At 40.1% G+C, this 14,665-nt stretch overlaps 1 protein-coding gene across 1 annotated transcript in view; it reads left to right on the plus strand.

The window, feature by feature from the left end:
• The window catches only part of Mdn1 (midasin AAA ATPase 1), a 124,396-nt gene that overhangs the window by 37,652 nt on the left and 72,079 nt on the right, over nt 1–14,665 (plus strand). The window contains exons 24-35 of the mRNA XM_013351852.2: nt 351–529; nt 997–1,205; nt 1,667–1,813; nt 4,213–4,354; nt 6,251–6,385; nt 6,464–6,602; nt 7,178–7,328; nt 7,558–7,685; nt 9,399–9,543; nt 11,695–11,824; nt 13,042–13,260; nt 13,916–14,113. Coding sequence (XP_013207306.1) covers nt 351–529; nt 997–1,205; nt 1,667–1,813; nt 4,213–4,354; nt 6,251–6,385; nt 6,464–6,602; nt 7,178–7,328; nt 7,558–7,685; nt 9,399–9,543; nt 11,695–11,824; nt 13,042–13,260; nt 13,916–14,113 — 1,922 coding nt within the window. The remainder of the gene's footprint in view (nt 1–350; nt 530–996; nt 1,206–1,666; nt 1,814–4,212; nt 4,355–6,250; nt 6,386–6,463; nt 6,603–7,177; nt 7,329–7,557; nt 7,686–9,398; nt 9,544–11,694; nt 11,825–13,041; nt 13,261–13,915; nt 14,114–14,665) is intronic.

Genomic DNA, 14,665 nt, shown 5'->3' on the forward strand with positions numbered 1-14,665 from the left:
ATGATGGATGTCTGCCTTTACAGAGAGGTTAAGAAGTGTGTGTGTGTGTGTGTGTGTGTGTGTGTGTGTGTGTGTGTGTGTGTGTGTGTGTTACAGCCAAGTATGATGATACACTCCTTTAATCCCAGCACAGTGGCAGAGACAGACAAATCTCTGTGAGTTCAAGGAAAGCCTGGTGTACATAGTGAGTTTCAGGCCAGTCAGAGCTACGTAGTGAGACCTTATTTCAAAGCAACAACAACAAAAACCATAGAACCTTCTCAGTGCATGGGTATCTAAAGGCACTCTTCTTAGCTTCCCTTCTTTTCTCATCTCTTTTTATAATTACTGTGTTGACTAATGTTTTACAGAAGCTATCCTGTGCTGATACAGGGTGAAACATCAGTTGGTAAAACAAGTCTCATACGGTGGCTGGCTGCAGCTACTGGTAACCACTGTGTGCGTATCAACAACCATGAGCACACAGATATTCAAGAATACATTGGTTGTTACACATCTGACACCTCGGGGAAGCTTGTCTTTAATGAAGGTAGTGTCATTACTTCATTGCTTGAATGCAAATTTTCATGCTTTTTGACCCATTTCTTATTTTATAATCCCTTCTAATTGAGGCACATGAACTGTATCATAATAGTTAAAGCTAATTCCTAGGGCAATGTAATTCCTGCGTTGAACCAAATTTTGAAAAAGACAGTGTAGAGATTTAAAAGATAGGGTAAAGAGGGGTTTTGGAATAGATTATGAGATTCTGGTGATTTAATAAAACTAGATGTCAGGGAGAAAATTTAACAGGTTGATCAAGAGATGTTTGTCCTTGCTCCTCCTGTGGTTAGAAAGAAAACGTGTCAATTGCAAGTCTTAGTTCTTGGATCAGTGGTGTCACAGATTCTTTGATGGTCGTGACTAGCTGCAGTGAGTAATTTGCTTGGAATTGTAATTGTTGTGTAGGATTTGTGATTGTACATACACATGTTAATCCTTGTCATTTCCTCCTAGGGGTTCTTATTGATGCTATGAGAAAAGGCTATTGGATTGTCTTGGATGAATTAAATTTAGCACCTACTGATGTGTTAGAGGCACTCAACAGGCTGTTGGATGATAACCGTGAACTGCTCATAACAGAAACACAGGAAGTCGTTAGGGCACACCCTCGCTTCATGCTTTTTGCCACCCAAAATCCCCCAGGGCTTTATGGAGGCAGAAAGGTATGTAACTTTTACCTCCAAAATCCGTTCATTCTATGTGAAATGGTAAACTCATTGGGAATGAGACGTTCTGGTCCCTCTTGAAGGTTTTGAATTTTTGTGGTGAATAGCAGGGCTGCTGTTTGTAAATCAAATGAATAGATGCTTTTTAAAAATAAGATTTTAATTAAAATGTGGTTACGTCACTTCCCTTTCCTCTTTCCAATCACTTCCACTATCTCTTTCCATGTTTCCTCCAATTCCCTCTTAAATTGATAACCTCTTTTTCTTTATTATTGCTACATATATAGATATGTTATGAATAGATTGATAGATCAGTGCACTAATACATAAATAAAACTTGATGAATTTTTGTTTATGTATATGTGACTTTAGCACTGATCACTTTGTTCTGGATAGTCATGGGCTCATTTTTGGAGGAGACTTTTCACACACACATTTTATTTTTGTGTATTGCCTAGGTGCTGTCTAGAGCCTTCAGAAATCGATTTGTGGAATTACACTTTGATGAGCTGCCCAGTTCTGAGTTGGAAGTAATCTTGCACAAGCGATGTAGTTTGCCGCCTTCCTATTGCAGTAAATTGGTTAAAGTCATGTTGGACCTTCAGGTATTTCATATCCTCATCAGAACTTATATGTACGTGGACTACATTAGTCAGCATTGGCTTCACAGTTGGATAGTTTTCTCAAGCAGAAGCACATCTGTCCATTTAGTTTTAGAGAGTAAGGCTAATTTTGGGGAAGTCTCACTTCTAAAATGTGTCTGTTAATATCCGTTTTATGTATGTGTTCCAGGGCCTGGGATAATTTACCCCAGAGCTTATGCACACTGTGTTGCTCTCTATTACTGAGCTATATCCCCAGCTCCTGGTTTTGGTTCTTTTGTAAATCAGCACTTTTACCATCGTAAATTTTTATGACATTTACTTTATATGGCAATAGTTCCCAAGTTGTGTATGTTACTTGTAATTTTTGTCAAACTACTTACTCTTTGAGACTATTTTCATATGTTGCCTAGAGTAGCGTAGAACTTGTGACTTCCTTGGATATTTTTGCTCTTTTGTTGTTGTTGTTTGTTTTTCTTTATGATAAAGATGTTGGCCAACAAGATGGTTCAGTGGTCAGAAATACTGACAGCCTGAGTTAGGTCCCCAGAATACACTGCAGCAAGGAGGGAACCAACTTCTGAAAACTGATCTCTAACCCGTGCTTACAGATGATGTAAAATATAGCGATGGTGTTGGTTAAATCCGTGATTGTGACACTGTAGTGGGGGACTTGGTAACCTTTCTTCATGCTTCTCCTTTGTTATCTATAAAACTTTAGTTTATTCCCTCCACCCCAAGACTGTGATAAATTTAGGTTATTGCACAGACTAGTGAAACATTTTACCAACACCTACGGTTTATCAACTCTGGAGACAGAGGCAGGTGGATCTCTGAGTTTGTGGCCAGCCTGGTCTATAGTGTAAGTTCCAGAATAGCCAGGGCTACACAGAGAAACTCTGTCAGGGGTCTTTATTAGAAAATAATTAAATAAAAAACTATTAATACTCCTGGTCACAACTTCATGTCCTCTTGTGGATTTTTGTTTGTGTTTTACATCCCATTGGGTCCCATTAGTGCTGTCTGCATGAACATAGGCAACTTGACAGTGGCCACACTCCTGAAGAGAAATCATTCCTCCTCCCTCAGTACTGGTCAGTTACCAGTAGTGTGTCAGCTTCATTTAGGTGGGGCCTGTGAGCCCCTTCTCCTTCCATGTTTGAGTTTTGACTTGTTTGATCTTGTTATACTGGTAACCATAGGTGCTCTGAATTCATGAGTGCAGCCATGTCAAATGACAGCCTTTCCCAGTGCTCTTCCCTGTCTTCCAGCTCTTGAATTCTTTCTCCCTCGTTCCATACAGTTTTCTAAGCCTTTCTGAAGTTGATATAAACATCCCATTTAGAGATGAACATTTATAGTCATGTATACTCAACAGTTTGAACAGTTATTAAGTCTTTATTTATTTGCATTGACTGCTACTTACTGCTAAAAGACATTTCTCTGACCAGCGTTAGAAGAGCACAAATTTCTAGACAAAAGCAGAAGGCAGATAACGAGATGTCTCTTCAAGTAAAACATTGGTAGTAGGTCTGCCCTAGAACCTGTGTCTTCACTAGCCATGGGATTTTGATCAGGTTTACATTACCAGGCATGAGTTCCTCCTGTGAAACAGGCCTCATACAGTAAGAATGCAGTTAGTTACCTGCATAAGCATGGCGCTATTGTATCAGCAGGTAAAGTTTGCCTGGCTGATCAGTGTTGTAACATTCATGACCACTGCTGGACTTTTTCTCCCTCAGCAGACTATGTAGTTCCCTTTTATACTCTGACAGCTAGTTAGCAGGGAGGAAGATTCCCGATCAGTTCCAACATAATTTCTGTGTCCTGCAACGAAGTATGTGGTGTCTTCAGGAGTAGGGTTTTGCCACCTAGTTATAGTGGGCAGCCAAGAGCAATGACAATAGCATGTGTTGTTTGGGGGCTTCCTGAACCTCCTTGATCAACAGTTCAAAGGCAGTTAACTCATGTCTTCTGATATATGCTCAAATTCCTCCTATTTTTTTTATAATTGTATTTTGTAGTTGTTTCACAACGTAGCTGGTTTCCATAAGGGACGTTGTGTAACCCACTCTCTGCCCTTTCTTTCCCCGTGCCTCCTGCTCTCTTCTCCACCCTAGCCCTCGTATCCGTCTCCCCTTTCAGAGCACATGTGTTCTGCTCACTCCTAGCCAAAATTTTCTTTTATCTTTCATACTATTCAGATTATTCTCTTTCTGTATGGGAGATAGAAATTTTTTTATTTTACTATTTTAACATTTTTTCCAGATAATTGCAGGTCTTTTTATTTCTGAAAAGTTAAATCTAGTAAAATGAGTTTGTTAAATGATTTATGTAAGATATAATTTATGCTTTCTATCTAGTATAGTAAGAATCAGTTATTTGTTTTTATACTTTAATAGTCCTACCGTAGACGTTCCTCGGTGTTTGCTGGAAAGCAGGGGTTTATTGCCCTTCGAGATCTGTTCCGATGGGCTGAAAGATACAGATTGGCTGAGCAGACTGAGAAGGACTATGATTGGCTACAACATTTAGCCAATGATGGTATGTTTTAAATCATAAATGATGCCAGATGTGTTATTAAAACAAATGTTTTCTAAGTTGTGTGTGGTACATTCATTTTCTGACTTGTTCCAGAAGCAGCCTTTCCCCATCAGCTCCCATTGCTCCTGTGAACAGTTAGGGTTCTGGCAGGCAGGCCTCTGTTCCCTTGTGGTTTTCTTATTTTAACCTGGGTCTTGCTTTTTAGCTTTGGCTCTTCTGTAATTCTCTTGCCACTGCCTGTGAGTGCTGGGATTTAGACATGGATCCCTGTGCCCAGCTTCTGTGTGTTTTCTCAGCCTAGTCTAAGTGGCTGTGTGCGGAAGGTAGGCTCTAACATGGCCCCTTTTAGGAATTGCACAGGAGATCGGGAGCTTACCTTCAGTGTGGCAACCAGAGATAGTCCAAGCACTGTTATTTGCCATGAATCAAGGGAAGCATTTTGTACTCTTCTGATTTGGAAAGTCATTAATATAGCCCTTTTAAAAAATAAGAACGTAAGTAAAATTGGCCTATGAGAATTTTTTATTTCCCTCTCTGCTACTAAGGTGATGGCTTGCTGGCGATTAGTCCTGTTATTATAGAGTCATGGGACAGAATTCCAGCTCAGGGCAGATGGTCCTTTAGTGGGTTAGTTCTGACCACTTACCTTCAAACACCCTACTCGACAAAATGCTGAAGTAGGAAAGGAGTTTATTCAGTATAACTATGCTAGGAAGACTGGCTAGGGAAGGGTGGAACGTGGAACAGAATCTAATGTCTTTAGTTCTGTCATAGGAGCTAACAAGCTTTTGGAGGACAAGAAGTAGGTGTAGTTAATCATATTAGTTTATAGCCTGATTATTATTTTCTTAGGGTTGACCACACAGTACCCTGTCGGCAGTAAGAAAGTTTCTGCTGCCTGAGAGTAGGTTTGAATCCTATCAAAGAATGTTTATACGTCAGATCTGTTGGTTTTGGATTATAAGGTAGGTTATAGGATAGGACGACTTGGAGAAAGGGCATGCCAAGTTGGGCATCAAGATTAGTACAATGGCTGGACATGTCTGGGAGCTGTGTTGGTCAAAGGTGGCAATTGCCCCAGTGACCTGGGTAGTACCAGTGTGCTGTAATCCTAGCACATAGGCTGAAGCAGGAGGGCTAGAAGTTAGCCTGGTGGCATAATGAGAATCTGTTGGAGGTGATAGATAACACATTTTTATGCTTTTTTTTTTAAAGTTGTAACACATGATGAAGCAATTTGATCTGTGTATGTATCCATGAAAGTCACTACTAACACTGAGATTTTGATATTCCCAAATCTCAGAAGCTTCCTTCATTTGATTGATTGTTTGAGGAAGGTACTCATTGTGTAGTCCATAGACCTGGGACTTCCTATAGCCAGGCTGGCCTTAAACTCATCTGCCTCACCTTTCATAAAATTACAGGCGTATGTTACCAAGCCTGATGACTTCTTTCTCTTATAAGTGGAGGTAATCAGTTCTAATTTTCTCATGAGCTTCACCTACATGGGATCCTACAGTGCATATACTTGAGGTTTTGACTTTGTGTACAGAGGGACCAAATCCTTTTTTTTTTTCCTTAAAATTATATGGCTATAAGGCAAGAAACACATTGATATTTAGGTCATTTAATTGGGCTGTTATGAAGATAACTGCTCTGAACATTCGTGTACATCTTTTGGTATACACGCTTGCTCATTTGTGTTTGAAATACATGATAATCACATTGTTGGGACATGTCTCTAGCATGTGGTTGGTATACTAGACTCTTTTCTTAAGGTGGTTCTTTAGATCCCTGCTTCAGCAATAGTGGGTGGAAGTTGCTCTTACTTCATGTTCTCAACATTCTTCACTATCACTACCAGATGCTTAGTTGTCCCTTTATTTCAACCTTCAGGTTTCATGCTTCTGGCGGGCAGAGTCCGGAAGCAGGAGGAAGCTGATGTAATTCAAGAAGTCCTTGAAAAACATTTCAAGAAAAAATTGTGTCCTCAGTCTCTTTTCTCCAAAGAAAATGTTCTAAAGTTGTTGGGTGAGTAGACCCAAACACTATAGGAACATGAATAAAGTTGTGCTCATTAGAGCCTACAGTTTTATTCTGCTTTGATAGGTAAATCGTCTGCCCAGTCAAGTCTGTTGGAGTCTAAGTTCAGCCATGTAGTATGGACCGAAGGCATGCGGAGACTAGCAGTGCTGGTGGGCAGAGCGCTGGAATTTGGTGAACCTGTGTTGCTGGTTGGAGACACTGGGTAAATCTCTGAAGCCATAGCTCATTGAGAAGTTCCAGTTTCACTGCCATGGCATTAGGTCACATCTGCAGGGCTGAGTGAAGCACCCAGGGGGTTCTTTTCCCTTTCTTTCTCACTGTTGTCTTTTCTCCTTACTCTTCCTCCCTTTTCTTTAAAGCAAGATGTGTTATTTCTTTCCCTTCATACTAAATCCTTCGCTTATGGAAATAAATGTTTTCTCCTACTATGCCATTGTGAACTATTTTTATCCACTTATTCTTTTAAATGTATTCAGTAGGTGTGGAGAGAAGTTGCTAGAGTCTTGGAGACTGTAAGGATTGTTTCTTCCTCTCCCTTGATTGCTGTTGGTAGAACTAAAAGAATGAAGTATTTGTAGTTGATGGCCTTCTGTACAAAGGATTTGAGAGGGCACTAATGTTCTACCGAGAAACAACATGAACCTGGCTTGCAGGGGTCTTGAGTTAAATTAGACTTGTAATGTGGTCTCATTGTGCCTCATCTCTTGCTGATACAATGTCTGTGGCTATGTAGTTGGAACAGATGCTGCTTATTAATGTGATGTGTATTTCTAATAGGTGTGGGAAAACTACCATTTGCCAGATGTTTGCAGCCTTGGCAAATCGGAAACTATACTCAGTCAATTGCCACTTAAATATGGAGACATCTGACTTTCTGGGGGGCTTAAGGCCAGTGAGACAGAAGCCAAATGACATGGTTTATCTAGTAGTAAGTATTGATATGTTTATTTAACAAACTATGGTTTGCTAAGTTCATGTAAGTGGATTCATAGTGGAAGATACAGTTCAGATGTGTGTATATGTGTGTACTTCACTCATCTATAGGGTATCTTCACAAATTTTGTCCCTTTCATAGACCCTTGCTTTTTGAAGAATGTGTGTTTTACCTCAGATATCTAACTATGTGTATTTAATTCCTCCTCCTTTCCAAATCATAGGAAGAAATGGACACAAGACTCTTTGAGTGGCACGATGGACCACTGGTTCTGGCCATGAAGGAGGACAGCTTTTTCCTCTTAGATGAGATCTCATTGGCTGATGACTCTGTCCTGGAAAGACTGAACAGGTAATATAAGCGAGGGGCTTGTTCATTGATGAATTTATTGACCTGTTTTGATCTCTTGAATTTATTAATTCTCCACGCTTAGTGCATAGACAATAATGGGATGTGCAGGAGTCCCTGTTCTTTTGGCTTCAGGGATCAGATGCTTGTTTTTATTTGTTTTATTTTTTTCCTCGGTAATCAGTGTGGGATAATAGAACTAAAACCAAATGATCTTAAGTAACAATAGTTTTTTAAAAGCAGATTTTATGCTTACACTTTATAACTTAATTTTTTAAGTGAAGCTAGTATTAGAATCCTAAATTTGATAACTGTATGACAGTTCCACAACCTCTTATTAGTCCTGATGCAGTGATATACATTTTGTTGTCTTATTGGGGTATTATATTTGATAAAATGTACCTTGTTTATATTATAACTATGGTTAGGTGTTTAGTGAACTTAGATTTTTAGTTACCACAGTTGAGTTTACACTAACATGTAGTAGGATCTCTCATGAACAGTTAATTCTGCATTTTACCTGTTTGAAGCAACCATTAATTAACAACTTTTTTCTCCACAGTTTTGTCTTTTCTGAGTCTTCCATATAAATGCTTTATTCTCTTACTCTTTGTGATAATATCTGTTTTATATGAACATGAGTATGTGTGGAAGAGGTCGACATTTGGGTGTCTTCCTCAGTGTTCTCCACTTTATTTTTTAGACAGTCTTTCAACTGAACCTGGAGCTCATCAATTTGGCTATACTCTTGCCAGCAAGTCCCATGAATCCAAACTCGGGTCCTCATGTTTGTGTGGCAAGCACTGTGTCAGCTGAGCTGTCTCCCTAGCCTGGAGTCTGAAAGTCACTTGATAGCCCAGACGAGCATCAGCCTGACACCAGTCCTCTTGCCTCAGTCCTCTAAGGCAATTCCCCTATGGGAATGCCAGCATGAGCTCCGGATCCACACAGCTCTATAGTAATACTTTAAAGTTCCTCCTTATCACAGTATAGAGTATCTGTATGTTTCTTTAGTTACTAGCAGCACTGGAAATATAATATTTTGTTCATCATTTCACTAGTTGTTGGTAGTTTTCCTATTTCCACTTTGGAGTATTAGGAATGGTGTAACAGTGAACGCTTACATTTAAGACATCTATTGTCATCATGATGGTGTGTTAGTAGGTCAATGTAGAAAAAGAAATTGGTCTGTTTTATCAAAAGTATGTCCCTAGGCTAGTGAAATGGAAATGGCTCTGTGTAAAGGTCCCTGTGAGCCGGGCAGTGGTGGTGCACACCTTTAAATCCCAGCACCTGGGAGGCAGAGGCAGGCAGATCTCTGTGAGTTTGAGGCTAGTCTGGTCTACAAGAGCTAGTTTTAGGAAAGGCTCCAAAGCTACAGAGAAACCCTGTCTCAAAAACAAAACAAACAAAAAAGGGGTCCCTGTGAACCCCTTTGGTGAAAGGAGGGAACCCATGCCCAGAAGTTGTCTTTGGACCTCCCCTTTGTGCTATGGCCTACATACACACACCCAAAATAAATAAGAAGCTTCTTCAAGTGTATGGTAGTGCATCCCTGCAGTCCCAGCATTCGGGCAGACCAGCATAGGCCATTACCCAGACAACGTATTACGGGACACCACTAAACCATTACCTGCACAGAGGACTTAGGTTTGTTTTTTAAAAGCATACAATATGTAAGCCTTTTCTAATTTTTTCCCCCAATTTTTCTTTTAGTGTCCTTGAAGTGGAAAAGTCTCTGGTATTGGCTGAGAAGGGCAGCCCAGGTGATAAGAACAATGAAGTCGAGCTCTTGACTGCTGGGAAACATTTCCAGATCTTAGCAACCATGAACCCTGGGGGCGACTTTGGGAAAAAGGAGGTAAAATTGCTTCCTAGAGCAGAATTTTGGTTTAGTTTTTTTCCTTCAGTTTACGGACACCCATAAACTACATCTGTATAGTGGTCAACAATTCAGTGATAGATCATAAACTCATAAAAATATATGTATAATTATAATCATTATTGAACAACCTTATAAACATTTCTGTATTTGCCATTTCATTCTATATATCCAAGATGTCATGAATTTCTCTCTTAGCTGACTTGTTACTGTGAGTTGCTCTCATTCTGTCTGACCCTTGACTATTCTGGTTAACGCACGCCTTTAATCCCAGCACTCGGGAGGCAGAGGCAGGCGGATCTCTGTGAGTTCGAGACCAGCCTGGTCTACAAGAGCTAGTTCCAGGACAGGCTCCAAAACCACAGAGAAACCCTGTCTTGAAAAACCAAAAAAAAAAAAATACCTTACTTTGAGAGACTCTTTCAGTCTCTGTGTTTGTTTGTGTTTGAGACAGAGTCTCTACATAACCAAGCTCTTGAACTCATTGCCTCAGCCTCCCAGGAATGCATGTGCCACCATGCGCAGATAGTACTTTGCTTTCTTAAATGTTAGAGTGGTCTTTTAAGTGATGGTAAAGTGTCAAATAGATATCACAGCAGTGTTAGCTAGCCATGGTGGTGCATGCCTCGATGCATGCGTCTCAGCATTTGGGAGATAGAAGGTCTACAACAATCTTAAAGCCTGCCGGGACACATAGTTTCATAGATAGGACCTATTTATACTGTTACAGGTTATGTGAATCACAAACATTGTAAGTAAAGTTTCTTCTCTTCACAAGGTTGTACTTAAAATCAGGGAAACCAACAATCCTGTGGTTTCAGAAAGTTCAGGGAACATTTGGTGAGAAGTGCAGCATTGTGTGCCTGGAAGAAAAATGAATTGATTTTCAATGAAGCGTTATGGCTCTTATTGTTGGGTGCCTGAAATGTGAACGTGTTGCTTTTTAGTAGCGTGAGAGAAAAAGAATGTTGCTGTGCTCTAAAGATCTGTTTTCAGGATAGTTTACATTCACTCGCACACACAAATGAACACATGAACTGCATACCACACACAAACACTTGAAATGAAAACAGCAGTGTTTCCTAGCTGAGTATACTGAGAACACTCTTAGTAAGTACAGGGTGCCCTAGGAAGAACCCCAAGACCCAAATCATTGCTTTCCTTTAGGAAGTATATCGTATCATATTTGGTGAGCTCAGGTCCTTAAACTGTGGCTTGTCACCACATAAAGAATTATGTCAATGAATATGGGGAACATGAGAAATTAGGTAGTAGTAAAGAGTTTCTGACTATGTACAGACCAAAAATTAATTCAAAATCAGTATGTAGTGACACAAAGTATTCCTGGCAACTGTTGCCATCTTGCACCATGCCGCTTTGCTGAGTCTTTGCTCTGAACACATGACATACATACATGCTTTGTCCTGGGAGTGCCACTCACTCCCACACAGAATATGGGTGGCAGTAAGCACTGCCTTGTACACCTGGGCTCAGATTTATGGCCATTGCGTACTGTGAGCTATCCTGTCATGCTCTTATTGTGTGTGCAAATTATGGTAATCTTATAGAAACAACTGACTTAATTTTGGAAAGTATAGAATTGTAATATTTTGCATTAAACCTTTCCACCCCACAAAACAACAACAGCAAAAGGATTGTTTATGTTAACTTGCCTGCCAGATATGCTTACCTTTATATAACACAAAGTGGCTATCTTTTACCTAAGGGAAAGCTATCTTTTGCTTTTGTGTCTCTAATAGATACTGGTAAGCTCTTAGTAGAGCAAGTACTAAAGACATTGGTTATCTAGAAGGCCAGTGTGAATGTGAGAAACAACCTAGGTGAGCTGCTCCTTGGTACAGACATTGTTCTTTTTCCCTATGTAATACACCAGATATATGATAGTTACTGAAAAGTTGATGGCAGATGAGTAACACTGCAAACTTCTGTCATGAGCGGTTCTGAGTTTGAAAATGTAGATCGTAGTAGAAGCTGTCTGCAAGAGCAAAACAATTTTTTATTTGTGAAAGGTAAGATGCATGGTGGAGTCACTACTAACATTCTTTTCAAAGGATTAATTTTTTAGCTTCAAAAGTTTTTAATTTTCATTAGCCATTGTGTTCCTTACAGCTGTCTCCTGCCTTAAGAAATCGGTTTACAGAAATATGGTGCCCTCAGAGCACAAATCGTGAAGACTTAATTCAAATAATAAATCACAATCTTCGTCCAGGATTGTCTCTGGGCAGACTAGGTCATAAAGGTGAGTGTGCATATAGTGCTGGTGATGGGGTCGAAGGGCGTGTTTGGGGAGTGATAACTCTTTTATGGAACATTACTTGTATGTATAGTCAGTGTGTTATAAAAATGAAAGAGACAAAAATAGGAACACAATAGATCTGTAGGAAATATAGCATTTGCCTCTTCTGAAAGACTTTTTCTTTTTTTCTCTATTTTTGTAGTTTGTATATGTATGTATGCATATTTTACATGTATGTGGACACACGTGGATACAGAATGAAGTTAGAAACTGCCTTCCATTGTTCAGCCTTCCTCCTTGAGGCAGTCTTTAGTCAACTCCAGACTACACCAATATGGTTATTCTTGTCAGTTTGCTCTCAGAATTGCCTTTCTCTTCTGAGACTGAGACTATAAGGAAGACACAGTGCCTACCCACGGGCGTCAGGGATCTGAACATGGGTCCTTTGGTTTGGGTGGCAAGCACCATATCCCTAGCCCTTTTAATCATTACTTTTGTGATGAGTTTTTATTTAATTATTAATAAATGAATCTTTTACTCTATTCTGCTTTCAAATTTTCATCTTACTATAAAAACTTTCAAGCAAAAAGAAATCAGAATATATTTAAAAATTCACATAAAAGTAAATTGGAGTTGGCAAGTCTTAAAACATTAAACTTTATCTTGTTGATTTTTTTTTTTTTTTTTATATTTCAAGACAGGTTTCTCTGTGTAACAGTCCTGGCTGTCCTGGAACTCACTTTGTATATATGGCTGGCTTCAAACTCACTGACATCCACCTGCCTCTGCCTCCTAATACCTCCTAGCTTTGGAACCTGTTCTGGAACTCACTCAGTAGACCAGGCTGACCTTGAACACACAGAGCTTCATCTGCCTCCTGAGTTTTGGGGTTAAAAGCATGCTCTACTACCGCCTGGCTATTTTCAATTATTTTATGATAATTTTTATAAGAGCAGCCATTCATTTTGAATCATGAGAGAAACTGGTGTGAAGCCTCACTGCATTTGTCAGCTAGATTAATTCCTAGATTAGAGAGCCACACAGATAAATGAAGAATTGAACTAATGCCACTGAGAAGCTGGCATTACCCGTTACGGTAGAAAGAATGCCGACAGGTCCGCGTTCACAAAGGTTTTCATGTCAGCTAAGAAGCATAGACCTTGCCTCCCTACTGTTCTGGGATGTTTCCTAGAAAATGGTTATTTTTGCTTCATTCTAAGGGGCTGACATAGCCGAGGTGATGATGGATTTCCTTGACTGGCTGACCCACCAAGAGTTTGGACGGAAGTGTGTGGTCAGTATCAGAGATGTTCTGTCTTGGGTTAACTTCATGAACTCCATGGCAGAGGAAGCTGCTGTGAAAAGGCTAGAGACCATCTCTACTGTGATGACTTTTGTCCACGCCGCATGCCTCGTGTATATAGACGGAATAGGTTCTGGTATGTTTTCTCTTGGGACAGCAGGCTTGTCCAGACAGGAGAGTGGGGAAAGGAAGCAAAACCAGATCATCTATTTTTAGAATCACTTTAATTGGATATTTTCAACACTTAGAATAGCTCCTTTCCTTCCTCATACTCTTTGAAAAGGTTGACACTTTTCAAAGTTGGACTAGGTCCTGAATTAAGTAGTCAGCCAGTGATAAAGCTCAGTGTATAAAGGTGCGTGTCACCAAGAGTAAATGACCTGGGCTTGATCCCTCAAACCCACATTGTGGTAGGAAAGAACTGACTCTCACAAGCTCTGACCTCTGCTCATATGCTTTGGTACATGTGTGCATTCCCCTGCACAGACACACACCCATACAGTAAGTAAATGAGGACTCGGATGACGAATAGGGCTGTATATTGTCCCCAGATCAGTTTTTGATTGGGTGACATCAATTCCATCACCGGAAAAGCTGCTTTATTGACGGTGCATAAATTGGGGGGAATGTTGGGTTTGCATTCTTCCTTTTTCCTCAGGGTTGCTTTACAATGGACCTTGTATTTAGTCTGTAGTTCTGCTGAGGTTCTTTCCATCAGAAAAGGTCTGTGCTCTCACTGACACAGTGTGCTCGATGGAGCTGCTCCCTCATGTTCTGCTACTCTCTTACAGGGGCAACTTCCTCTGGGTTCGGTACGGCCCTCTTGGCTCGAGAAGAATGTCTGAAATTCCTAATAAAGAAACTTTCCAAGGTAGTTCGACTGACAGAATGTCAGAAAGATGAGTTGAAGATTTATGATAGACTCAAACTCAAAGAATTCACTGGTGTAGATGACCTTTGGGGCATTCACCCATTCTTTATTCCAAGAGGTAAGAATGGTTTTAAGTTCCCCTCCTGGAGCTTGTAAAAATTTAGTTTTGTGTGTTACTCGGGATTATTTTTCCTGTGGTGAAGTTCTACACCCCACTAAAACTAGCAAACTGCATGGCCTTGTCTTACAGTGCATCCTGACTATAATTCTATTCTGTTTTATAAAAATAGGTTTGTGAGTCCTTAAGAGCTGGTGGTTTTCCCCAGTCTTCCTCTCCTGACATCTGCTACATGGCCTGGCAGTTGTGCAGAGACGTAGAAAATGTCTGTTGATGGCTTGGGTAGATGAGTGGTAGTAAAGTGGAGTGTAAGAGACAGTAGATTGCGCTTCTCTCCTGCTTCTCCCTCCTTAAATTGCCTCTGCCAAATAATATTAGTTTTGTGCTAGGATTGAACCCAGCATCTCTGACGTGATTGCACACCTCCTACAGCACTCTTAACATTTATTACTGTTGCTTTCATGTCAGGGTCATCTGTCATCTAGTCCTTTCCTCTGCGAGGAATAATTATTGAGCACACGAAATGTGCAGAGGCACAATGACAGTTACTGA

Source organism: Microtus ochrogaster, linkage group LG5, assembly GCF_000317375.1.
Source record: "Microtus ochrogaster isolate Prairie Vole_2 linkage group LG5, MicOch1.0, whole genome shotgun sequence".
NCBI lineage: Eukaryota > Metazoa > Chordata > Mammalia > Rodentia > Cricetidae > Microtus > Microtus ochrogaster.